General features: G+C 52.4%; 1 protein-coding gene across 3 annotated transcripts in view; it reads left to right on the plus strand.

Moving 5' to 3' along the window:
* OLFML2B (olfactomedin like 2B) overlaps window positions 1-14,406 on the plus strand; it is a 34,194-nt gene extending 19,788 nt beyond the window's left edge. Inside the window, exons 5-8 of one of the 3 annotated variants that reach the window (XM_059146216.1) lie at window positions 1,502-1,733; window positions 3,367-3,876; window positions 12,722-12,898; window positions 13,349-14,406. In XM_059146216.1, the coding sequence (XP_059002199.1) occupies window positions 1,502-1,733; window positions 3,367-3,876; window positions 12,722-12,898; window positions 13,349-13,950 (1,521 nt within the window). In that variant the 3' untranslated portion in view covers window positions 13,951-14,406. Of the gene's footprint in view, window positions 1-1,501; window positions 1,734-3,363; window positions 3,877-12,721; window positions 12,899-13,348 lie in introns of all 3 variants that reach the window. The other 2 variants (XM_059146215.1, XM_059146218.1) reach the window with 2 other exon arrangements.
* The last annotated feature ends 11,367 nt before the right edge of the window (window positions 14,407-25,773 follow it).

Consider the following 25,773-nt stretch of genomic DNA (forward strand, 5'->3'; position numbering starts at 1 on the left):
GATGCGCAAGAGGTGGCTATTCTTCCAGCTCCTTCGAGTCTGCAGAGGCAAAATCCTTCCACAATGCCCGTGGAAGGCAGGTGGGGAGAGGGGCTATGACAGGAGGTGTGGACTTGGTCTGTTGGAAGTTGTGTTCAGCTTTGAGGAGAAGCTGCTGTTCTTTCACAAAGAAGGAGCCTCGGAGGCAGGCCGACCTGGCCACTGTGCTTAGCTGCACGATGCCGTTAGTGAGGCCCGTCCTCAGAATCCCTTCGTGGTCACAAGATGGGTGCCCAGTGGAAGCTGCCCCATGCACATTGCAGGCCACACCGACCAGGAAGAGTGCGAAAGATGCCTTCCAGCTGACAGCACCCCCCCTTTTTTTTAAAAGATTTTATTTATTCATTTGACAGATAGAGATCACAGGTAGGCAGAGAGGCAGGCAGAGAGAGAGGAGGAAACAGGCTCCCTGCTGAGCAGAGAGCCCGATGCGGGGCTTGATCCCAGGACCCTGAGACCATGACCTGAGCTGAAGGCAGAGGCTTAACTCACTGAGCCCCCCAGGCACCCCTGACAGCCCCCTTTTAAGGAACTTTCCCAGCAGCTCTTTCCACCAACTTGTCCTGTACCCCACTGGCCAGAACTTTGGGCTGCTCCCGCAGAGCCAGTTTCCCACTGGAAAGGAACAGGAGACGGGATTTGCATTCAGTCAGTCAGAAGTCTCTGCCACAACGTGTGAAGTGAGGACTGAGAAAGAAAGATTAATTACGAACAAGAAGGTCTGGGAGTATTTTCTTAAGGACCTGAGATGCTAGCCAGGCCTTGAGAAATGGGTAGGTTATGGTAAGTGGCTCTGGATGGGAGAAGGAAATGGGCTTCCAGACAGAAAGAGCAGTCAAAGCCAAGAGCCCGGAGCTTAGGAGAGCCAAGGCCGAGAGGTCAGCCAAATGCCTGAAGGACCAGGGGTCGGGGCTCAGGGGGGCAGAACGAGAGAGAAGAAAGCTGAGCTGGGTCAAGGTGCATTTTTAAGAGGGGTGTAAATGCCAGGCCAGGGACCTTGGACTTTCTTCTGGATGCATCAGGGTGGGTTGGGGGTCATTCCTTGTGACGGTGGAAGTAAGAGCTTCCCCCAGAGGTGGGCATCTTGGGCCTCAGGCCTCATGTCCCGGCCCGGGCACCATTGTCCGTCCACACAGGGATCTCCCTGGAAACACCTGATTCCAGATCTAAGTCACACAGCAGCCCTAGCCCAGGCTGAGAGGAGGACTGCACGCTCTGAGAAGTACAGCGTGGAGGTCAGAGACACACGCTGGAGTCCGGGTACCAGGGTTCAAATCCTGCCTCCACCACTGCCCAGCTGTGGGACTTGGGGCAACCTCTCTGTGCCTCAGGTTCCTAACGTGTAAATGCGAATGGTAAAGAGTTCCTACCCCGGAAGACAGTGCCTTGCCTGCAGCTTTGCCTCCTCCCGACCCCTGCCTATCTGACCAGTGACCCGGCCTTCCCTTGTGTCCCCTCCGAGGAGCAGTATGAGGAGCGGTTTCTGCAGGAAGAGACCGTGTCCCAGCACATCAACTCCGTCGAGCTCCTGCAGACACGGCCCCTGGCCCCGCCCCAGGTGGCGAGGCCCCAGCGGCCCCTGCAGAGGCAGGTGCACCTGCGGGGCCGGCCCGCCTCCAAGCCCACCGTCATCCGGGGCATCACCTACTACAAGGCCAAGGTCCCCGAGGAGGAGAATGACATCGAAGAGCAGCGTGAGTTGGGGTCAGCAGGCCGCTGCGGAGGCAGGGCAGAGGGGAGGGAGTCAGTATTTGGACCCTCCGGCAGTCTAATGACTGCTGTGGCCTCGCAGAGCCAGCAGGGTCATGGGGGAATTGCCTGCCGAGACAAAAGACCAGAGTTCCTGCTGTGTTTCCTCACAATTTGCTGCGCTGCCTCCGGTGGGTCACTTGAGGTCTCTGGGCTTTCGAAGATCATGTAGCAAAGCTATAGGGGACTTCAGTGCCCTCCAGTCCTGTTTTAAGGACCCTGAGGCTTGTGGGGAGAGGGGTGCTGTGCTCAGGATAGCACCTGCTGTCCCTGCCTCCAGGGGACCCGGGCTTTTCCTCTCTCCAAGTTTGTGCTCACCTAGCTGTTGACATAATCAGTTCGCCCACTTTAACCTTGTCTGTTCTCTTTTTTAATTACTGATTTGTGGGAATTTTTTTTTTTTTTTAAATTCTGGAACAAGTCCATTGTCAGTGGTAAGTGCCGCACACGTTTTGGCCCTGCCCGGGGACTGCAGCTTCAGTTCCTTAATGGTGGTTTTGACAAACAGAAGAAACGCAATTTGCTCTTTATTTCATTTGTGGTTAGACCTCTTTGTGTCCTAACAGAGCTTTGCTTCCTCATATGCCTTCTCTGCTCAAAACCCTGCCCCCTCCTGCATTTCACTCAGAATAAGAGCTGAAGGCCAAACACAGCACCCAAATCCCAGGTGACCCAGTTCCCGTGCCCTCCCCGCCATCATGGGTTACTCTTCCTGCACACCCTCTGCCTTGTCCACACTGGACCCACTGTAGGCATGTTCTGGCCTCAGGGCCTTTGCACTGCTGCTCCTTGCCCGAATACTCTTCCTCAGATGGCTGCTTGGCCAGCTCCCTTAGCTCCTTCAGGCCTCTCTCATCTCCATCCTGACCACTTGATTCATTACTGCAAGTCTCCCCCTGCCCCCTGCCAGCTCTCCAGACACACCTCATCCTACTCGAATTTTCTCCTCAGCACCATCAAGTGTGCTGTCTATCTGTTCTTTAGTGTCTGTGCCACTAGACAGAAGCCCCATAAGGGCAAGATGTTTGTTTTGCTCATGGTTGTTGAGTGTGCGCCATAAGCGTGCTGGACGAATGGACAGGGTGACTGGCTTCCTCTGGGCTCCGTGGCCGTGGGTGCAGGTCCTCCCCACGTCCCCGAGCCTGGGTGAAGCTGAGAGGCAGCCCCGTCGGAGACCCTCCGGGGAACGCGGTGCCCTCCCATCCCTGCAACTTCTCACCCTCTTCCAGAATCCCAGCCGGGCTCCATCTCTGAACCAGGGTGTCGTGTTGAGGGAAGGAACCCTCTCATTATTTTTTTCTAAAGATCTTGTTTATTTGAGAGAGGGAAGGGGAGGGAGAATACAAGTGGAAGGAGACGGAGAAGCAGGCTTCTTCCGTTGAGCAGGGAACCCGACTTGGGGCTCGATCCCGGGCCCCTGAGATCATGACCTGAGCGGAAGGCAGATACTTAACTGGCTGGGCCCCCCAGGCGCCCCAGGAACAGTCTTCTTAATCTTCCAAGTGCCACATGCTTTTGCTCCTCTGACAGGGTTCCTCCCCCTGAGTCACAGATGACCTTGTGTTTGTTTCCCAGAAGATGAGTTTTTCAGTGGTGACAATGGAGTGGATTTGCTGATTGAAGACCAGCTTCTGAGACACAATGACCTGCTGACCAGTGCCACCCGGAGGCCAGTGGTCACCCGTCAGGGCACCACTGGGATGAGTGACACGCAGACCTCAGTCCTGGCCGCGCCCTCAGAGCCCAGCACCCCGGACCCCACCCTGTCTGCCTCAGTGGAACAGTTCTCAGCACCACTCCAGACCTCCTCCGTGTTTCCAGGTCCCACAACAGAGGCAAGCCTGGAACCTTCCACTCAGGTACCAGCCACCACCGTGGCGCACACAGCCACCCAGCAGCCTCCGGCCTCAGCTTCCCCGCCAGCGGCCTCTGGGAACCCATTTACTGAGGCTCCACACATGGCCCTGGTGCCTCCTACCACAGTCCGGACGGACTCGCTGGGGAGAGATGCTACCACGGGGCAGGGCACAGCCCCTGCCGGCCCCACCCTGAGCCCAGAAGAGGAGGATGACATCCGGAATGTCATAGGTGAGTTCCCTCCACCTGGCCACTGTGTCCTGCTCAGCTCTGGTAACGGGCTCAGCCTGGGGGTAGGAGAGAGAGGAGAGAGAGGAGAGAGAGGAGCCAGAAGGCCGGAAGTTCCTTCCTTCTCTGGAAGGAAAAGCAGGTGGACTTACACATCTAGGAGTGGTGTTGTTGCTGCTGTGGTTTTTAGAGAGAAAGAAAGTGCGTGCACATGCATATGACCGACGGTGGGGAGAGGCAGAAGGAGAGAGAGACTCTCAAGCAGACTCCCTGCTGGGCCCAGAGCCCGACGCGGGGCTCGACCTCACGACCCTGAGATCATGAATTAAGCCAAAACAAGAGTCAGTTTCTTAACTGACTGAGCCACCCGGGTGCCCCAACATCTAGGGTTTATGTATTCCAAACGAGCCAGTGGTGCCAGTGGGAAGCTCCTCTCTGAGGTATACATAAGTCAGTGGAGAGAGGGCCCTACCTCATGGGTCAGTTTTGTAAACATTTGTTGAGCGCCTTTTGTTTCCTAGGCTTTGTGATGGGGGTTGGGTATCTGGCAATGACTCGGTTTTCTGCAGTAGGTTTACCAGGCTGTGACGGAACAAGGGACTTTTAGTCGTGGAGGTCCCAAAATAAGAGAGAAGAGGGAGCACGGTACCACTAGTACAGTGGGCCCCAGGGCCCGGTCCCCCGAGCGGCGGCCTTGGAGAGTGTGGAGCTCTGTGGCTTCGTGTGATAGATGCTGTGGCGGGAGAGGGAGGGAGAGACCGAGGGAGCACCAGCATAGCCTGGATGCTAAGCAGGCTGGGAGGCTGTTCTAAGGAGGTGTCATTTGAGCTGGGTTTTGAAGGATGAACAGGAGTTTTCTAAACAGAGAAGGGAAACCTTCTGACTGTTAGTTCTAAAGGAGCAAAGCACATTCCAGAAGTGTGACAAGTTCAGTCTGTTCCGTGAGCTCCAGAGCCACATGGTGACCCTGAGAACCGTGGTTGGAACACGTGTTGGGGAAAGACAGCAAGAGAAGGACACGGGAGCAGGCTGCAGGGGTCTCTCCCAAAGAGAGCACAGCCAGACATCCACTGAGGCACCACTGAGACCGACTATTGAATAAGAGTTTCATCAAAGTACTTGTTGGAAAATGTATGTGCTTTGACAGAAGACATGGTTTGCCTTCTACCTTTTCCTTCTTCCCACTTTCTGCTCCCTTGGCCGCCTTGTCTCCATTCCCTGCTCAGAACAAGGTGCTGGCTGCTGTCAGACAAGGTTGGGGAAGGAGCACCTGCCAGGAGCAGACACCTGGGTCAGAGCTGGGTCTCAGCCACTGACAGCTGTGTGACCTTGGCCGAATCCCTCCCCTTCGATGGGGCTCCGATGTAATTAGCTATTTGCTAAAGCCTGTTTCCTCCACGAAATCCTGTGGTTTCTTGCAGTGGTTTTATCAGGCGGTGATACAACAAGGGAAATTCCCAGAATAATGGCACCGTGGGAGCAGGGAGATAACCACTAGCAGCAGACCCCAGGGCAAGAGCTCATGAACCTCTAGAAGAAGCCCGTGCTTGGGCCACAGAGGGGTGGGAGCAGGAGGGGGTGGTCTTTTTCATTTTCTTTCCCTCGCATGGTGGAAGCAAGCTGACGTGGCAGAGAAGGCAGTCGCTCTGCATGGATGGTGAATTCTGAAGCTGTAGGTCCTGCTTGATTTCTGCAGATTGCCCTGGGGCCTGAGCCCGAGGTTTCCACTTCCTCCCTGGCTCTGGGTAGCCTGACCACGCTCCTGGGGCTATAGCCCCTGAGCCCCACATCATACCCCCCACTCTGCCACCACCTCACCCACGAGTGGGAGGATCAGTTCCCCCAAAAACGTTGCTGCGACCCTCCACGGCTGGCTCGGATAGGGACAGTGAAGACAGGTAGGCCTGCACAGCTTTGTGCCCCCAGCGATGCTGTCCCTCAGCCTCGGAGTCGCTTCCCCAGGTGACTTCCTCGCCAGTGGAGTGGAGCCTCCCCTCCCTGCTGTGCCTGCCTCTCGGGGGGCCGCCGGCAGAGTAGCTTCCAATGGGCACCTTTGTGGGCCCCTCAGGAACCCCCCTCCTCTAGGAGCCTGAGATGCTGATGCAGGAAGGAGACACCGGCATCCTAGTGGCCATTTGCCTGGTGGGAGCCGGAGCGGGGAGAATGTTTCCTCTTGCTGCTCCGGATTCTGTTTAGCCAGAACGACAGCAGCGCGTGGAGGGTGTGAGGTTCTGCTTCCAGACTGGCCTGTAGGGTTTTATCTCGCTCGGGTCCACCACCGAGAAAACACAGGGACAAGAACGTGCACGTGGGGTTTTCTTCAAACACACACAGGTGAAAGACGGCGTGGCTCAGAGAAGGGGCAGGGCTGCGTGGACTCCTGACTGGCTTGTTTTGGGGAATCATCTTTTTTTAAAGATTTATTTGTTTGAGAGCAAGAAAGCACACGTGTGCTCATGTGCATGCCTGAGCACGAGCAGGAGGGGCAGAGGGAGATGGAGAGAATCTCAAGCAGACTCTACCACCCCCCCGACCCCGCCCCACTGAGCAGGGAGCCCGACGCAGGGCTCCATCTCCCGGCCCTGAGATCATGACCCACGAGATCACAGGCTAAGCTGAAACCAGGAGTCGGACGCTCAAACCAACAGCACCACCCAGGCGCCCCTTGGGGAATCATTTTTAATTGCTTATTGCTGTCAGGTGCCTCCCTGAAGCTGCTGTGAGTGTGGGTGGGATTTCCCTTCTGGATCCTTCTCTGCAGACCCCTGATTATCTGTGCCAGGTGAGTAAGACCAGGTTGCGCCGCGTGTCCTGGTTGCAGGTAAATGAAAACCATTTGGCCGAAACCGACACAGGCCACGGGTCTGCTGCCCCTGAAGGTTGTTTGCTGCGTAATGAGTCCGTCCGTTTTGATTTTGAGCTGTTTGAGGTGTGGTCTTAAACAGGGCTGCATTTAAGAGGAACATCCTATCCCATGCTTTCCAAATCTGATTTTGTGATGTCCTAAAATGCCTAACCATGATCCCTAGGGGAATTATAAACCTTTCAGAAAAACTCCAAAAACAAGTAAATTAGAATTAACTTTTGGTTATGGAAACAAGCATTTGGCTGAAGTGTAGTCACTGTGGGACCGGCAAGGGAAAAATACTGTCAGTAATGGCAGCTGGCTCTCCAAGGGAGGGGTCGGCCACCGTCCTGGGGCCTGGGGAGGGGTCGGCCACCGTCCTGGGGCCTGGGGAGGGCTGCTCAGTTTCTGCAGAGCAGGGAAAGGCTGTGCCACGTGGGCCAGGCTCCGCAGAGCCCCAGGCTTGAATGGCTGCAGCTCCTGATGCGAGTTTTTCCACGGGGCTGGTTTGGGGTGGGGAGGGAGAGGGGAGGAGCAGACAAGAGGACTGTCAGGATGAGGACAGCGCCAGCGAGAGCCTGTTCCTGTTGAATCCAGGAAACTTGATCTGGGAAGACGAGGCTCCCAGACTAGCCTGAGACCTTAACAGTCCCCGAGGTTCGCTGGCCCTCCAGCTGTGGGCAGGGAGGGGACTGGAGAGGGGGAAGGTGGCCAGGCCTGCCTGCCACGCGTCAGGGGGACTGGCCTGGGCTGCCCGAGAAAGGTGGTGCTGGCAGGGCAAGAAGGCAAGACCCATGAGGTCCTGGCCTCTGCAGCGGCCAGACCAGATGCTGACAAGACCGGTCCCTGCCCCGGACTCCACAGGCTCCCTGCTCCGGCCGCTCAGTCCAGCCCCCTAGCCAGCCCCCTGCAGCCACAGGGATCTTCAGTCGTAACAGGGGCTCTGGCCATGGAAATGAGAATGGAAAGTAGGACCTTGTGTGGAAGTGGGTGAGGAATAAAGTCTTCCCCTCTGCCATGAAAAGGTTCCTCCAGCACCACTCTTCGCCACCCTGACGGGGTGAGAGGGCTCACTTGCCGAGAGGACCGCTGGTGGAGGGTGGCAGGTGACCAACGTGGCACGAGGGAAGCCTGGCAGACATGATGCTCTTGGTCCAGCCGAGGCCATGGGCTCTGACAGTGAACCCCCATCTCCTGATGTCGTCGCCAGCTTGTGCGTCCCTAGGGGAGAGGACGCCCACACAGGCAGAGCACGTGGGGGGCCGTGAAGGGAGCCCAGAGCAGGGGCATATACTGGGGGGCAGGGACAGGGCTCTGGGATAGGGAGCCAGGGGCCTGATGGAGGGGAGCGCGGCCTTAACGCTGGAAGTGGTAGAGAGAGTTGGAAGCCCCTGCCCTCAGAGCTGCGGGGGGAGGTTCTCGGGCAGGCCGGTGGAAGGTGACCCCCACAGGTGACAGCGCCTCAGAGAGAGGCAGGGCAGCGACCCCCTCGCTTGTGTTTCAGACATGAGAACACCCCTCCAGCTGTGGGGAAGGGATGCATCGGGTGTTTGGGGTCCGAGGGACTCTCTCCTGGAAAGAGACGCTGACCTGGCCATTTGAAGGACTGGCCGGGCTGCAAAGGGTGGTGGTGCCACAGCGAGGAGGAGCAGGGCCATGGGAGCAGCGAGCCAGCAGGCTGGGGCCGCGGGGGGTCCTGGCCCCGATGAGCACGTGGGGGCCGCGCCAGTGAAGGTCGTCAGTCAAAAGCTTCTCCCTTCCTTCTGGGGTGACTCACTCTTTCTCGCTCTTTCATTAGGCTCTTTCCCCCCCCCCCCCCTTGGCTATTTCATGCCATTCTAAGTGAAGAAATATTAAAAATTCCCAGAATTAGCCTGAGTTTTACCATTCATTTTTATACCATGAATGTCGGGTTTTTTCACTGCAAATATAAGGTCATTTGACTCCGGTGTGGCAGTCACCGAAATGACATGATGCCTGTGTCATAGCTCCTTTGTACACATGCATTTTGTTCTTGGTGGAGCAGGGGAGACGCTGCCCAAAGCCAGCTCAGCTGTTCTGTTTCCCTCGCTGGTGTGTGCCGTGTTGGCAGCACTGCCTCTCTCCGGCCACTGAGTAGGGAAAGGCGGACAAGGAAAAGACTGTGAGTCACCCAGTCTTTCCGTCTTATCATTTTTAGCCCAAGTTGTTGGCGAATACAAGGAAGTAACACAAGTAAGAAATAATACGGAGCTCTTTACTTGGTTTTTCATGTTTCTTAAAGCACCGCCGTCTTCTTCATTCAAAGCCAGCTCTGGCCCGATGGAAGGTGTAACCTCGGGGGCCGTGAGGCCCCCCTTACTCAGTTGTGGGGGGAGCGCGCTCCCCTGAGTCTGGCTGAATGCCCACATGCACTGGGTCTGCCCGTGCTCATCAGGGGTAGCAAACACTGCGTGCAGACGGGTGGCAGGAAGGCACACAGAGTCAGGGGGCCCGCTCCCAGGCACACACACACTCTCCACTGTCCTGTTAGACTTTGCTTCTAGAACACGAGGTCACAGGTAAAATGACGAAGAATGTCAGGATGGGGACAGCAGGGCATTACCTTAGGGTGCCTCTCTCTGAGCAAGGCACAGGTGACATGGCAGGAGGGCCCCTGGGAAGACCATCAGCGGGGGACCGGCCAGGGAGGTCAGGCTGGCAGCCCGAGGGCTGCGCTCGTCCCGAGGCTGCTTTTAGTCCGTAGCTCTCCATCGGGTCCGCGGCTCTCCCGCCCCACCGCAGCCTCTGCGTCTGCCCACTGGCCCGCACTCCCCGCTGCACCCCTTCAGTCCCTGCCTAGCCTTCCAAGCCATCCGAGTTCAAGAACTCTGAAGCAGGGGATGGCAAGAGCCAGCGTGGACAGGATCAGGGTGCCCGCGCTCCCCACCGTGGCCGGCGATGGCTGTTAAGGGTTTACGCAGAACACAGCTCATGACTGCCACAGTGGGGCAGGAGAGGCAGGGAAGATCCAGAGGGGACCGCGGGGCAGCCAGAATGAACCCGGAAAGACACCGTGAGGTCCTAACTGAGCCACGGAGGTGAAAAGGAAGGGCAGGGAGAGGGAGGAGACGGCGACCTGTGGGTGTGGGGGCAGGAGGCGGCCGCAGAGAGGCCCGGGGCTCCTGGGGTGGCTCCTGGCTGGTGCGCTGGGCCGGGCTCTAGGACAGCAGCGGGCTGTCCACTGGGGCACACAGATTCTGCTTTTCATCCAGTAAGTCTGAGGAACCGGGAGGACACACAGGAGAAACGTGTGGGGGACTGTTGAGGTGCTCAGGGAGGGTGGAGTCTGCCCAGGGGATGCAGGACGAGCGAGAGGAGGCTCCAGGGCCAGCTGTGAGGATGACGGGGAAAGGCGGCGGCGGAGGGAAGGCAGCTGGGGAAGCAGGACGCGGCGTGGGGAGGGCGGTCAGGAGAGAGCAGCGGGAAAGCCCAGCTGGCAGGGAGGCGCCTGGCCCCTGCAGTGGGCAGACGGTCGTCAGGGTGCTGGGGGTAATGGGATGATGCCCCAATGCCCCCGTGGCCAGGCTTCCCCGGGAAAGGCCACAGCTGAGAGCCTGGGTGGCAGGGGAACCTCTCCGGCAGATTTCCCTTTTAAGATGGTGAGGTGTGGGCAGGTTTAAATGCTGAGGGGAAGAGCGCCTTCTTTTCAGACCCTGGGACCCTGTGTTGTGAGCCCCCGGCTCCCAGGACTACCAACGATGAGAGGGGCCGATGCCTAGAGAACGCTTTGTACTTGGCCACTGTCTCCGAGTCTGGGGACACTTCCAGGGTGAGTCACAGATAGCGCTGTCTTCTCTGTGGCTCCTGTCAACCGCCCCCCACCTTCTCTCCTCGTCCCTGAAGAGCATTATCACACAGTGTCTTCTCTTCACAGCTGACAGTTCCTTCCAAGGGCAGGTGCATCTGAACGGCTCTGACCCTCGTACCGTGGTGATGGGTCCGGGCCTCATGGCTTACTGAGCTTGAACCTATGTACAAGGGCTCTGAAACCACATGTGTCTGCCTGCGTGTGGGTCAGCACTGCTCTGTCTCTGGGCCTGTAGAGATGTGCCCCCAGGTCTTGGGTGCCCACCAGCTGGGACTCCCCACAACCCGAGAAATAAGGACGCCCGGCTCCAGAGCTCACTGTCTCCGTCTGTCCCAGTGTCCTTGGCCGCCTGTAACAAATTACCACAAACTTAGTGGCTTAAACAACAGGAATGGATTCTCTGACGGGTCTAGAGGCGAGAAGTCTGAAATAAGTCTTAGAGGGGCTAAAATCAAGGTGTCAAAGTAAAGTAAACACCCTAAGGATCCGTACCCATGGGGCACATCCCTTGAAGGAGACCCGGGTGATGACAAACTGGGGATTGGTCAGTCCCCAATCCCAAGGTGTCTCCAGATTGCCCACTTTAATCACATCAGGGCCAATGGTAGCAGGGCCAAGACCCAGGCCAGGCCTCTGGCTCCAAAGCCGGGACAGATTCTGGAGCCCCCCAAGCAGGACCCTGCTACTACAGAGCCTCAGGGCTGAGACAGGACTGTGTAGGAATTTAGGGGGCTTCCCAGGGCACCCCAGTACTTCAAAACTCAGATGAGTCCTGGCTTGCAGGAGCTCATCTGCGGCTTCTGAGTCTGGTCCGGGAGGTGGCATGGTCGTGGCAGCCCCCGATGGAAACCCCTCGCCTCCCATCTGCAGGGCTCTGGGGCGTGGGTGAGGGAGACAGGGAGTCCGTGCCCTTGCTGGGCTGTGCCAGGGGCAGGGGGCACGTGGAAATGCTCCTCCCTGGGGATGGCACACTAGGGCTTACCTCCAGGCACAGGAAGCATGGCCCCCACTCAGCACCAGGGAAGGAGGGATTTTCCAGCAGACCGTTGCTGCCTGGGCCAGCTAGAACTTTCTCTTTTATTGTCTTGAACAGATGAGCTCAGTTGTGGGGGAATGAGGCTTTGGCTACTCAGCTCTGTTGTTTGTCTTGCGGAGACTGGATCCCTCCCTCCCCAGTCGGTCAGATCAGGACCTAATGAACCCCACACAGAGCTGCCCGAACCTGCCAACTGCACCCCACTGCGGGGGCTGCCTGGGAAACAGTGTACACCCCACCTCCAGCCGCCCGCTGCCCCAGGCCCGGCGCCAAGGGCACGGTGCCTGCCCTGTCCTGCCAGCTTGCGCTCCTTCCTCAGACCACAAATGGGACAGTAGGGTGGATGGAACAGACTGGAACAGTTGAGAAGTGAGGGTGGCCTGGAATTGAGAGAGCCCTGAATCCGAACTGGAGGCCTTTGTGCTTTGTCCATGTGAACATCAGGGACCAGTTACTCTGGCCACTGTCACCCATCTGGCTGCCAGAGCTTGGCCCCCTGCTCCTCCCTGTCCCCAGAAGGGGACCCTGGCACCTTGTCCACAGTAGTGACAGGAGCACAGGCTTGAGGTCAGCTCTCTAGGACCCAGCAGGTGGCAGCTCAGCGGCTGGTGGGTCACGTGTGGCCCAGGCCCTCAGCTCTGCTCACGCTTCCAGGGCTGGCATGCATTCCTCCGGATGCTGTTTCCCCAGGATGGAGGACAGAGAGGAAAGTCCCAGCCCAGCTCCCTCGTGCTTGGGTGGGGGTGGCCATGGGGGTGGGGCAGGAACAGAGCATCCTTGAGCAGGTAGAGGACATCCTGGAAGAGGCTCATTCACAGCACTAGGGGAACAGATGGAACACAAAGACTGGTTTTTCAGAGGAGGGTGTGGTGTCAGGAAAGAACATTGGAGCTTAGATCCTGGAGGGATGAGTCTGTAGGATTGAGAAGTCAGAGGACGGTGGCAGCAGGTGGCTTTGTAGGAGTGGTGTGTAGGACTGATGGTGGGGCCGTGGCAAGTGGATGATGCTGAGGTGTCCAGACTTGGGTTAGAAGCCCCCCAGGGGCCACAGACCACAGCGGGGTTGGGGGAGGCAGGGCACAGGTTTTGGGGCTTCAGGCCTTCCTTCATCCCAACCCTGTCTCCCCCTCTCTGTCAGGAAGGTGCAAAGACACCCTGTCCACAATCACGGGGCCAACTACCCAGAACACATATGGGCGGAACGAGGGGGCCTGGATGAAGGACCCCCTGGCCAAGGACGAGCGAATCTATGTCACCAACTATTACTACGGCAACACCCTGGTAGAGTTCCGGAACCTGGAGAACTTCAAACAAGGTAGGCGCCATCGGCCCCCCTCGGGGTTTCCTCCCGTCTCTGCGGCCCCAGTCCTCATCACAGCCAGATCGCTTTGGGAGGTGCCTGCGGTCCAGAAGCGGGACGCCCCGTCTTCCGATGGTGAAAGGACCATCCTGGTGGCGGAGGTCCCCCTTCTATGCCCCACATTATCTGCGTTTGGCTGGGGTCCAGGGCCGGGGGCGGGGGCGTAGCCTAGTGAGATAGCCCCCTTCCTACAGCGGGGCCCCAGGGGGTGAGCGCCTGGGCCTGGAAGTGGGAACAGTTCCTCCGGGTGCGGGTGAGCGTAGGGAGGCTCAGCAGTGTGAAGCTGCTTGCTGCACAAAACTGGGCGCGCTGAGACAGCCCCAGGGCTGCGCCCCCTGGGCCACCGGCTGCCCCGCCCCTTGCGGCTGCCCCGCCCCCACCCTGAAGCCCCACCCTCGCACGCAGGCCGCTGGAGCAATTCCTACAAGCTCCCGTACAGCTGGATCGGCACCGGCCACGTGGTGTACAACGGGGCCTTCTACTACAACCGCGCCTTCACCCGCAACATCATCAAGTACGACCTGAAGCAGCGCTTCGTGGCCGCCTGGGCCATGCTCCACGACGTGGCCTACGAGGAGGCCACCCCCTGGCGGTGGCAGGGCCACTCAGACGTGGACTTCGCTGTGGACGAGAACGGCCTGTGGCTCATCTACCCGGCCCTGGACGACGAGGGCTTCAGCCAGGAGGTGATTGTGCTGAGCAAGCTCAACGCCGTGGACCTGAGCACGCAGAAGGAGACCACGTGGCGCACGGGGCTGCGGCGCAACTTCTACGGCAACTGCTTCGTCATCTGTGGGGTGCTGTACGCCGTGGACAGCTACAACCAGCGCAACGCCAACATCTCCTACGCCTTCGACACCCACACCAACACGCAGATCGTCCCGCGGCTGCTGTTCGAGAACGAGTACTCCTACACCACCCAGATAGACTACAACCCCAAGGACCGCCTGCTCTACGCCTGGGACAATGGCCACCAGGTCACCTACCACGTCATCTTCGCCTACTGACACCCTGGCCCCACGTGCAGAAGTGCAGAGGGGCTCCCGGCACCTTGTGTGCGTGCGTGAGTGTGTGTGTGGATGCGTATGTGTTGTTTAAAAAATATATATTATTTTGTATAATATTACAACTGTAAAAGGACAGTTTGGGTCTATTTTTTTTAAGTGGATTGTAGATCAATCCATACACGTATGTGCTGGTCTCATCCTCCACGGTTTATATTTTTGTGCAAATGGACTTCTCCTTTTGACCAGTAACCACCTTCCTTCAAGTCCTCAACCTCTCCCGCTCCCAGATCTTAGCAGTGGAAAAGAGTTCTCCATCTGGGGCTTGCAGGCACCAGGAGCAGGAGTGAAGGAGGCAAGAATGAAGTGTTAAGGGGCGGGAAAATTTTTATGTTTTGGAGAAGTTTTAAAAACCCAGAAAAATGCTTTTTTTTTAATAAAGAAAAAATGTTAAACCACCCCCGAGTGTGTTTTTGTTCAGCATGGTTGTGTGGGGCAGGGCTGATCCTGCTCCCCAACCCTCCAGGAGTCTCAGTCTACATGGAGCCCACTCCCCTGCTCTGGGGGGGAGGTCCTGCACCCCGCTGACCCTGTGCGTGGGAAGCTGTTCATTCCTTAGCCCTTGCATGCGGGATGGTAGACACTCTTGAAAGGAGGCTCAGGGCACCGGGGTGGCTCAGTCTGCGAAGCGTCTGCCTTTGGCTCAGGTCATGGTCTCCTGGTCCTTGGGATGGAGCCCCACTTCAGGCTCCCTGCTCAGAGGGGAGTCTGCTTCTCCATCTGCCCCTACCCCTCCTCCCTACTCATGCTCTCTCTCACACTTTCTCTCCAATAAATATCTTTAAAAACAAAACAAAACAAAACAGGGGGCTGAGTGAGGGTAACAGGCACTGCTGAAGAAGTTCAGGGTCAGTCTGTCTCCCTCATCCTTGTCATGAACATTCCCCAGGCTTCCCTGCCCACCCTCCTCTCCAGCAGAGGGGCCTGGCTCTGAAACCAGCACCGGAGGGAGGTTGTGGTGGAGTGAGGCCTTCACCCCTCCCCAAGCATGGCTGAGCCCATGGGCCTCCCCTTTCCTACAGAGGACATGGACCAGGAGACAGAAAATCGGGAAAAGCCTGAACAGGTGACTCCTGAGTTTTTGGGAGGAGGGCCGACTCCCAAGATGAAGTAGGAAGGCCAGTGCATCAGCATGTCACCACCACGCTGTCCCCACCAACCCCCCCCCCCCATTGTTTAAGGAGCAGCTGCCGGGTGATTCCTTCTGCACAGACTTCAGACGCCCCCTCCACACACGCACACACGCGCACGCACACATACACACGTGCTCCCGTGTCCATCCCTGTGCTGCTTACAACCTCCATGCGAGGTGGGGACGTCCCATCCCCTCCCAGCTCTTCGCGTCCACCACTTAGGTCTCAGATAACAAATACCCAAACGACCTCACCCCATCCGGGGCTGTTGGGTCACATTTTCCGCAGGAAGTGCAAGTGCCCGTCAGGTTTGGGGGAAGCGGGAGCGTTGGAGGGAGAGAGGTGTGTGTCCGGGGCTCAGAAAGACGGCAGACGGTGCCCGTGAACTGAGGCCCCGCTCGGCCAGCGGAGGGAACGGGTTGGAAACCGTGGCCAAGACTCAAGTTCACCAGGTAGGGCCGCTGTGAGGGCAGGGGGCGAGCCCCGAGGGAGTCGCTGGTGGGAACATGGGTCTCCGGGAAATGTTCACGGACCTCCCTCTGCCTGAGGAATGTGAGTACAGCTGCCAGCCTCGCGGACCAGGACTTTCCCGCCACCGGCTCCTGGTGACCTCGTGGCCGGGGACCCCGGAGGCCAGCGCCAGCGGTCTGCCCGCTGCCGCCTGTGCCAGGGCCTCCCATACTGCTTACTCTGGAGGTCTCCGGGCTAACCCGAGGGGCTAACCCGAGGGCCGGCTGCCCCGCGGCGTCCAGAAAGGCCTCCGACTTCCGGCTTCCGGTTCAGGGCGGCCATGGCGGACCGGCCTCGAGCAAGTCGCCCGGGGCAGCCGGAAGTGCGGCAGCCGCGCCCAGGGCCCGGCTGTGAGGCGAGGGGACCCGTTCTGAGAGGTCCGGGCGCAGCGTGCAGGGATGCTGGGACACGGGCCGGCGTCCCTGGAAAGCCAGGATCCTGCCTGAGAAGCCTCAAGGTGGGGGCGGCAGAGGCGGGCCCGGCCGCGGTTCCACCAGAGCCCAGGAGCAGCCGCCCCGACGGCCCGTGTCTGGCGAAGCCCTGGGAGCAGCCGGGAGCCGGGGCCCAGGATGCGGGCGCTCAGCCGTCGGAGGGGCAGCTCCTCACCCGGTCGGTGACTCTGGGGTCGGGCTCCCACCTGGAAACCGGCCTGGCCGCGCACCTGGGCGTCCGTGCTCCCGCTCTAGGCTTCCCAGAGCCCTCCACGGGCCGCTCGGCGGGGCGCCCTTTCCCGCCCGCCCTCCCGCGAGGGCCCGCCAGCGGCCGCTCCTGCGTGCGAGCGAACTGCCCACCCCGGGCAGGTGAGGAGCCGCCCCGCGTGGCTCCCTTGGGCTGGAAGGAGGAAGCGGAGGAAGAGGTGGCCGCGCGGGCCGGAGCGGTGACCGCAGGCCTGAAGCCGAGTGGTGGGAAGCGGCTTCCCCGAGCACAGGCGGGCCGTCCCAGGAATCCCACAGTGAGTTCCTCACATGGCCGCAGAGGCGCCGTGGCGGCCCGGTAAGTTCGGGCCTTCCCGGGTCTTCCCCTTTCCGGTGAACGCAGGGATCTCAGCGCTTTCAGGCTTGTCTGAGTCTCTCCTGATCTCTGCCACCCTCCCCCGACCTCGGGCATTGGAAGAGCTCCCGGGTAAGTGCCCCAGGGATGGGAAGATAGACTTCCAGCCCGGGGCTCAGGGACGCCAACCTCTATGAGAGCTTTTGGTTTTGTTTTTGTTTAGATTTTTCTATTTATTCATTTGAGAGATGGAGAAAGCCAGTGAGCGCACAAGTAGGGGGAGGGGCAGAGGGAGAGGGAGAAACTGGCTCCCCGCTGAACAGAGCCCGATGTGGGACTCGATCCCACTCTGAGATCACGACCTGAACCAAAGGCAGGCACTTAACCGACTGAGCCTCCTCAGTGCCTGAGAATCCTCCGTAACTTTTGACTGCTCCCAAAACTTAGCTTATTAACCTGCCTTTGACCAGAAACCTTACTGATGACACGGTTAATTAACACATACTTGGTGTGCTGTATGTGTTATAGCCTATATTCTTACCATAAAGTATGCTAGAGAACAGGATATGGTGAGAAAATTGTAAGGAAAATACGTTAATGACCCTGTATCTATTGAAAAACAATACACACGAAGTGCACCTGCTCAGTTCAAACCTGTGTTGTCAAGCGTCAGGTATACTTTTTTTTTTTCCTCCTTCTATAGTAGTTCCCAACAGCTTAATTTTCAGAAGTAGAGAAAAGAAATGACTATCCTCCGTCTTTTTATATTCGCTTTCTCGCGTGTACGTTTATTCATTGAACAAATGTTCATGGAGCCTCCCCTGGGGGTCCTGAGTGACCAGGGCTAAGTCCTGACCTCACGGGGCTTAGATTGTAGAGCAGGAGGAGAAAGAAATGCATTTATACATAATGTGACAGGTGGGAATATTAGCAAGCAGGAAAAAGGTATGGAGAAAAACAGGATGGCTTTTTATATGGGCAGCTCAGAGAAAGTCTGTGTGATGAGGGCACATTTGGGCAGAAGCAGAAGACAGCGAGGGGCTCAACATGAAGACCTCCAGAGGCTGACAGCAAAGGATAGGAACTGGGGTGGCCTTGCCCACCTGAGTTGGCCCAGGTATCCTGGGCACTTGGGGAGGCTGGCGGAAGCACCTGCAACCAACCCAGCGGTGTGCAGAGGCGCTCTAGCTGCTGTCCCCTGGTATATAGCTTCACACCCCCCCCCCCATACTATCCTTCTGCAAGCGGCATGATGAGAGGTGGGTGCTTGTGGACACACCCTGGGTCAGCCCTGTTCTGGCTGTGCGATCTTGCACAAAACACTGAACTCTGAGCACTCAGTAATGGATCTGTCTTACATGGATGTTTGGGGGCTTAACAAAATAATATCTAAAGCACAAGTTAAATCATAGGGACTGAGTTTTTATGTGCAAACTTGCACTCATAAGAAAAATCGAAAAGTGGGGCGCCTGGGTGGCTCAGTGGGTTAAAGCCTCTGCTTTCGGCTCAGGTCATGATCCCAGGGTCCTGGGATCGAGCCCCGCATCGGGCTCTCTGCTCAGCAGGGAGCCTGCTTCCTCCTCTCTCTGAATGCCTCTCTGCCTACTTGTAATCTCTGTCTGTCAAATAAATAAATAAAATCTTTAAAAAAAAAAAGAAAAATAGAAAAGTATATAAAACCCCTATCACCGAGATATAATAATCATCTATATTGCATTATATTTGCTTCATTGGATTTTTTGATATACAGTTTTATTAACATATAATGTATTATTTGCCCCAGGGGTACACGTCTGTGAATCATCAGGCTTACACATTCCACATCACTCACCATAGCACATACCTTCCCGATATCCATAACGCAGCCACCCTATTCCACCACCACCCCCGCCAGCAAGCCTCAGTTTGTTTTGTGAGATCGAGAGTCTCTTATGCTTTGTTTTCCTCCTGATCCAGTCTTGTTTCATTTTTTTTTCCCTGCCTGCCTCTAAAAAATTCCTCATATCAGAGAGATTGTATGATATTTTTTTTCTCTGATTGAGTTATTTCACTTAGCATAATACCCTCTAGTTCCATCCACGTCATCGCAAATGGTAAGATTTCAGTTTTTATGGCTGAATAGTATATATATACATACCACATCTTCTTTATCCATTCGTCTGTGGATGGACATTTGGGCTCTTTCCATAGTTTCGCTGTTGTGGACATTGTTGCTATAAACATTTGTGTGCACATGCCCCTTCGGATCATTACATTTGTATCTTTAGGGTAAATACACAGTAGTGCAATTACTGGGTCATAGGGTAGCTCTATTTTCAGCTTTTTGAAGAACCTCCATACTGTTTGAGTGGTTGCACCAGCTTGCATTCCCACCAACAGTGTCGGAGGGGTTCCCCTTTCTCCGCATCCTCGCCAACATGTCATTTCCTGACTTGTTAATTTTAGCCATTCTGACTGGTGTGAGGTGGTATCTCATTGTGGTTTTGATTTGTATTTCCCTGACGCCAAGTGATGTGGAACACTTTTTCATGTATCTGTTGGCCATTTGGATGTCTTCTTTGCAGAAATGTCTGTTCATGTCTTCTGCCTATTTCTTGATTGGATTATTTGTTCTTTGGGTGTCGAGTTTGATAAGTTCTTTATAGATTTTGGATACTAGCCCTTTATCTGATATGTCATTTGTGAATATCTTCTCCCATTCTGTCCGTTGTCCTTTGGTTTTGTTGACTGTTTCCTTTGCTGTGCAAAAGCTTTTGATCCTGATGAAGTCCCAATACTTCATTTTTGCTCTGCTTCCCTTGCCTTTGGTGATGTTTCTAGGAAGAAGTTGCTGCCTGTGTTCTGCTCAAGGATTTTGATGGATTCCTGTCTCATACTAAGGTTTTTGATCCATTTTGAGTCTATTTTTGTGTATGGTATAAGGAAATGGTTCAGTTTCATTCTTTTGCATGTGGCTGTCCAATTTTCCCAACACCATTTGTTGAAGAGGCTGTCTTTTTTCCATTGGATATTCTTTCCTGCTTTGCTGAAGATTAGTTGACCATGGAGTTGAGGGTCTATTTCTGGGCTCTCTATTCTGTTCCATTGATATATGTGTCTGTTTTTGTGCCAATATCATACTGTCTTAATGATTACAGCTTTGTAATAGAGCTCGAAGTCTGGAATTGTGATGCCACCAACTTTGGTTTTCTTTTTCAACATTCTTCTGACTATTCAGGGTCTTTTCTGTTCCATATAAATTTTAGGATTATTTGTTCCATTTCCTTGAAAAAAAAAATGGATAGTATTTTGATAGGGATTGCATCAAATGTGTAGCATAGACATTTTCACAATATTTGTTCTTCCAATCCATGAGCATGGAATGTTTTTCCATTTCTTTGTGTCTTCCTTGATTTCTTTCATGAGCACTTTATAGTTTTCTGAGTACATATTCTTTGCCTTTTTGGTTAGGTTTATTCCTAGGTATCTTATGGTTTTGGGTGCAATTGTAAATGGGACTGACTCCTTAATTTCTCTTTCTTCTGTATTGCTGTTGGTATATAGAAATGCAGCTGATTTCTGTGCATTGATTTGAAATCCTGACACTTTACTGAATTCCTGTATGAGTTCTAGCAGTTTTGGAATGGAGTCCTTTGGGTTTTCCACATAAAGTATCATATCCTTTGCAAAGAGTGAGAGTTTGACTTCTTTTTTGCAGATTCAGATGCCTTTTATTTCTTTTTGTTGTCTGATTGCTGAGGCTAGGGCTTCTAGTACTATGCTGATTAGCAGTGTTCGTAGTGGACATCCCTGCCATGTTCCTGACCTTAGGGGAAAAGCTCTCAGTTTTTCCCTATGGAGAGTGATATTCGCTGTGGGTTTTTCATAGATGGCTTTCATGATATTGAGGTATGTACCCTCTGTGCCTACACTGTGAAGGCTTTTGATCAAGAAAGGATGCTGTACTTTGTCAAATGCTTTTTCAGCATCTGTTGAGAGGATCATATGGTTCTTGTTCTTTCTGTTATTAATGTATTGTATCACATTGATTTGCAGATGTTGAACCAACCTTGCAGCCCAGGAATAAATCCCACTTGGTCATGGTGAATAATCCTTTTAATGTACTGTTGGATCCTATTGGCTAATATTTTGGGGAGAATTTTCACATCTGTGTTCGTCAGGAATATTGGTCTGTAATTCTCCTTTTTGATGGGGTTGCTGACTTGTTTTGGGATCAAGGTAATGCTGGCCTCATAAAATGAGTTTGGAAGTTTTCCTTCCATTTCTATTTTTTGGAACAGTTTCAGGAGAATAGGTATTAATTCTTCTTTAAATGTTTGGTAGGATTCCCTTAGGAAGCCATCTGGCCCTGGGCTCTTGTTTGTTGGGAGATTTTTGAAGACTGCTTCAGTCTCCTTACTGGTTATGGGTCTGTTCAAGTTTTCTATTTCTTCCTGGTTCAGTTTTGGTAGTTTATATGTCTCTAGGAATGCATCCATTTCTTCCAGATTGTCAAATGTTCTGGCATATAGTTGCTCATGATATGATCTCATAATTGTTTGTATTTCCTTGGTGTTGATTGTGATGTCTCCTCTTTCATTCATGATTTTATTAATTTGGGTCTTTTCTCTTTTCTTTTTGATAAGTCTGGCCAGGGGGTTATCAATCTTATTAATTCTTTTGAAGAACCAGCTCCTAGTTTTGTGGATCAGTTCTACTGTTCTTTTGGCTTCTATTTCATTGATTTCTGCTCTGATCTTTATTATCTCTCTTCTCCTGCTGGGTTTAAGCTTTCTTTGCTGTTTTTTCTCCAGCTCCTTTAGGCGTAGGGTTAGGTTGTGTATTTGAGACCTTTCTTATTTCTTGACAAAGTCTTGTATTGCTATAAACTGTCTCCTCAGGACCATCTTTGCTGTATCCCAAAGATTTTGAACAGTTGTGTTTTCATTTTCACGTGTTTCCAGGAATTTTTAAAATTCTTCTTTAATTTCCTGGTCAACCCATTCATTTTTTTATAGGGTGCTATTTAGCCTCCATGTATTTGAGTTCTTTCCAACTTTCCTGTTGTGATTTAGTTCTAGTTTCAAAGCATTGTGGTCTGAAAATATGCAGGGAATGATTCCAATCTTTTGATACTGGTTGAGACCTGATATGTGACTCAGGATGTGATCTGTTCTGGAAAATGTTCCATGTGTGCTTGAGAAGAATATGTATTCTGTTGCTTTGGAATGGAATGTTGTGAATATATTTGTGATGTCCATCTGGTACGTGTGTCATTTAAAGCCTTTATTTCCTTGTTGATTTTTTGCTTAGATGATCTGTCCATTTCAGTGAGGGGGGCGTTAAAGTCCCCTACTTTTATTGTTTTATTGTTGATGTGTTTCTTTGATTTTGTTATTAATTGTTTTATATAATTGGCTGCTCTCATGTTGGGAGCATAGATATTTAAAATTCTTAGATCTCTTGTTGGACAGACCCTTTAAGTATGATATAGTGTCCTTCCTCATCTCTTATTATAGTCTTTGGTTAAAATCTAATTTATCTGATATAAGGATTGCCACCCCAGCTTTCTTTTGATGTCCATTAGCATGATACATTGTTTTCCACCCCCTTACTTCAAATCTGGAGGTGTCTTTGAGTCTAAAATGAGTGTCTTGTAGACAGCATATCAATTGGTCTTATTTTTTTTTTATCCATTATGATACCCTGCGTCTTTTGATTGGGGCATTTAGCCCATTTACATTCAGGATAACTACTGAAAGATATGAATTTATTGGAAGATATGCCATTATATTGCCTGTAAGGTGACTGTTACTGTATATTGTCTCTGTGTCTTTCTGGTCTTTTACTTTTAGGCTCTGTCTTTGCTTAGAGGACTACTTTCAATATTTCCTGGAGGGCTGGTTTGGTGTTTTCAAATTCTTTTAGTTTTTGTTTGTCCTGGAAGCTTTTTATCTCTCCTTCTATTTTCAGTGATAGCCTAGCTGGATATAGTATTCTTGGCTGCATATGTTTTTCATTTAGTGCTCTGAATATATCATGCCAGTTCTTTCTGGCCTGCCAGGTCTCAGTGGATAGGTCTGCTGCCAATCTAATATTTCTAATGTTGTATGTTACAGATCTCTTGTCCTGAGCTGCTTTCAGGATTTTTCTCTTTGTCGCTGAGACTTAAGAGTTTTGCTATTAGATGATGAGGTGTGGACCTATTTGTATTGATTTTGAGGGGGATTCTTTGTGCCTCCTGGAGTTTAATGCTTGTTCCCTTTGCCAAATTAGGGAAAATCTCTGCTATAATTTGCTCCAGTATACCTTCTGCCCCCTGTCTCTCTTTCGTCTTCTTCTGGAATCCCATTTATTCTAATATTGTATTGTCTTATGGTACCACTTCTCTCTCAAATTCTCCCCTTGTGGTTCAGTAGTTGGTCTCTCTTGCTCAGCTTCTTTATTCCCCATCATTTGTTCTAATTCTCTCTTCTGCCTCATTTATCCTAGCAGTCAGAGCCTCCATTTTTTATTGCACCTCATTAATAGCTTTTTTATTTCAACTTGGCTAGATTGTAGTTCTTTTATTTCTCCAGAAAGGGATTTTATTTCCCCCAGAAAGGGATTCTCTAGTATCTTTCATGGTTTTTCCAAGCCCAGCTAGCACCTTCATAATTGTCATTCTGAACCCTAGTTCTAACATATTACTAAAGTCCATATTGATTAGGTCCCTAGCTGTCGGTAATGCCTCTTGTTCTTTTTTTTGTAGTGAGTTTTTCCATCTTGTCATTTTATCCAGATAAGAGTAGGTGAATGAGAGAACAAAATACTAGAAGGGTAGCAATGACCCCAGAAAAATACACTAATCAAATCAGAAGAGACCTTCTGGAAAGCAGTCGATTGTTCCTGGAATTGCTGCTCTTCTTCTCTTCTATCTCCTGTTAAGTTTGTAGGTGTTCAGAATGGTTTGATAACTATCTAGCTGAACTCTTGGGACCTGATGATATTTAGGTCTCCTACTCTGCCATGTTGCTCCTCCTTCTCCCAGAATAGACTTTTGTTAGCTTAGGCTAGAAAGATTTTATTGGAAAGAATCTGGAAAGTTTGTAGACTCAAGGAAAATCTGGAAAATCAAGACATGGGAAGAACAGAACTAGGTCAGGCCTGGGGCCCCAAGTAGCCCGATGTCCTGAGATGAGTTGTCTTATGCATAGCCTCACAGCAGACTCTGCTTTAACACCTGCAGTCCCCAGGTGTCTCCATTCAGGATGCAGATTTCCAAGAGAGGGTCTGATGTGTATGATTGGCTCTAAAGCCTATCGCCCTAATGAGGCTGGGATTCTGTGAGTGACAACCCACCCCGATCACAGGAGGCTAGAAAGGGCCACTTCCCCCAAAGAAGGGCTGCTGAGCAGACAAAAAACAAAAACAAAAAATGAAACTAGAAGTCTGCTACGAAGGTTTTCTTTAATAGTAATGACACTAAGGTATTTGAAATGTGATTCAGTTTCTCAGTGTTCAGTTTATACATTATAATTTGGGTAACCAATCAGATTTCTCTGTTTGTGCAGCTGCTGGAGAGTTTATGGTAATTGTGTCTCACCCATTGCGAGTCTGTCTGTTTGATGGTGTCCATGCTGATTTTACCTCTCTCCTGGTTCTATTTTATGTTTTTATATTTTTTATTTTTTCATTTCATTTTATTTTATTTTATTTATTTTCAGTGTTCCAAAATTCATTGTTTATTAGCCACACCCAATGCTCCATGTAATGCATACCCTCCATAATACCCATCACCAGGCTCACCCAACCCCCCTATTTTATATATTTTTAATTATTTTATTTTTTCAAGATTTTATTTCTTTATTTGACAGAGATCACAAGCAGGCAGAGAGGCAGGCAGAGAGAGAGGGGGAAGCAGACTCTGCTGAGTAGAAAGCCCGATGTGGGGCTCAATGCAAGGACCCTGAGATCATGACCTGAGCCGAAGGCAGGGCTTAATCCATTGAGCCACCCAGGCACCCCATAATTAATTTTTTAATTTTAATTTCACTATAGTTAACAGACAGCATTATGTTAGTTTCAGGTGTACAATATGGTGATTCAGCACTTCCATACATCACCTCCTGCTCATCGTGATGAGTGTGCTCTTAATCCCTTTGCCTTTTTCCCCCATCCACCCCACCATCAGTTTGTTCTCTTTAGATAAGAGTCTGTTCCTTTGTTTTGTTTCTTAAACTCCACATATGAAATCATATGGTGTTTCTCTTTCTCCGACTGATCATTTCCGTTAGCATTGTACACTTTAGCTCCATCCATGTCGATGCAAATGGCAAGATTTCACTCTTTTTGATGTTGGAGTACTAGGCTATTGTATATATGCACCACAGCATTTATCCGTTCGTCAATTGATGGACATTTGGGCTCCTTCATAATTTGGCTACTGTAGATAATGCTGCTCTAAACATGACAGTGCCTGTGTCTCTTTGATTTAGTATTTTTGTACTCTTTAGATAAATACCTAGTAGTGTAATTGCTAGGTCTTAAGGTAGCTCTGTTTTTTCAGAGCTACTGTTTTCCAGAGGGGCTGCACCAGTTGCATTCCCACCGGCAGTGTAAGAGGGATTCCCCTTTCTCCGCATCCTCACTGACCCCTGTTGTTTCTTGTGTTGCTGGTTTTAGGCATTCTGAGAGGTGTGAGGTGCTATCTCATTGGTGTTTTGATTTGCATTTTCCTGATCCCAAGTGATGTTGAGCATCTTTTTGTATTTTATATTTTTAAAGTTCTTTTTTCTAACTTGCCATCTTCATGTTTGCTGTGCTTTTGTGTTTTGTTTTCCTGGAATAAGGCAGAGTAGAAATGAGTAGATTATCTGTGACTCTTCAGGAATGTGTTATGGTGTAAAGCAAGGTTCATCTGTCCCGAGAGCTTTCCCCCTGGAAGGCCTTGTAGTTTGGAAGCCAGCGGTTACAGGAACCTTGTGGCAGGGTGTCCCGGGAGTTCTCTACTTTTTAAGTGTTCCCAGAGTCATTAGATGCAAACAAGTTGTCTCAAACGTTTACTGCATGGCACTCCTCTGTTTAGGGGCATGCAGTGTGACCTGTGGGGGTGCAGGCCTGTTTCTTCTGTGTGTGTGTGTGTGTGAGAGAGAGAGAGAGAGACAGAGAGAGA

This window comes from Mustela lutreola, chromosome 14 (assembly GCF_030435805.1).
Source record: "Mustela lutreola isolate mMusLut2 chromosome 14, mMusLut2.pri, whole genome shotgun sequence".
NCBI lineage: Eukaryota > Metazoa > Chordata > Mammalia > Carnivora > Mustelidae > Mustela > Mustela lutreola.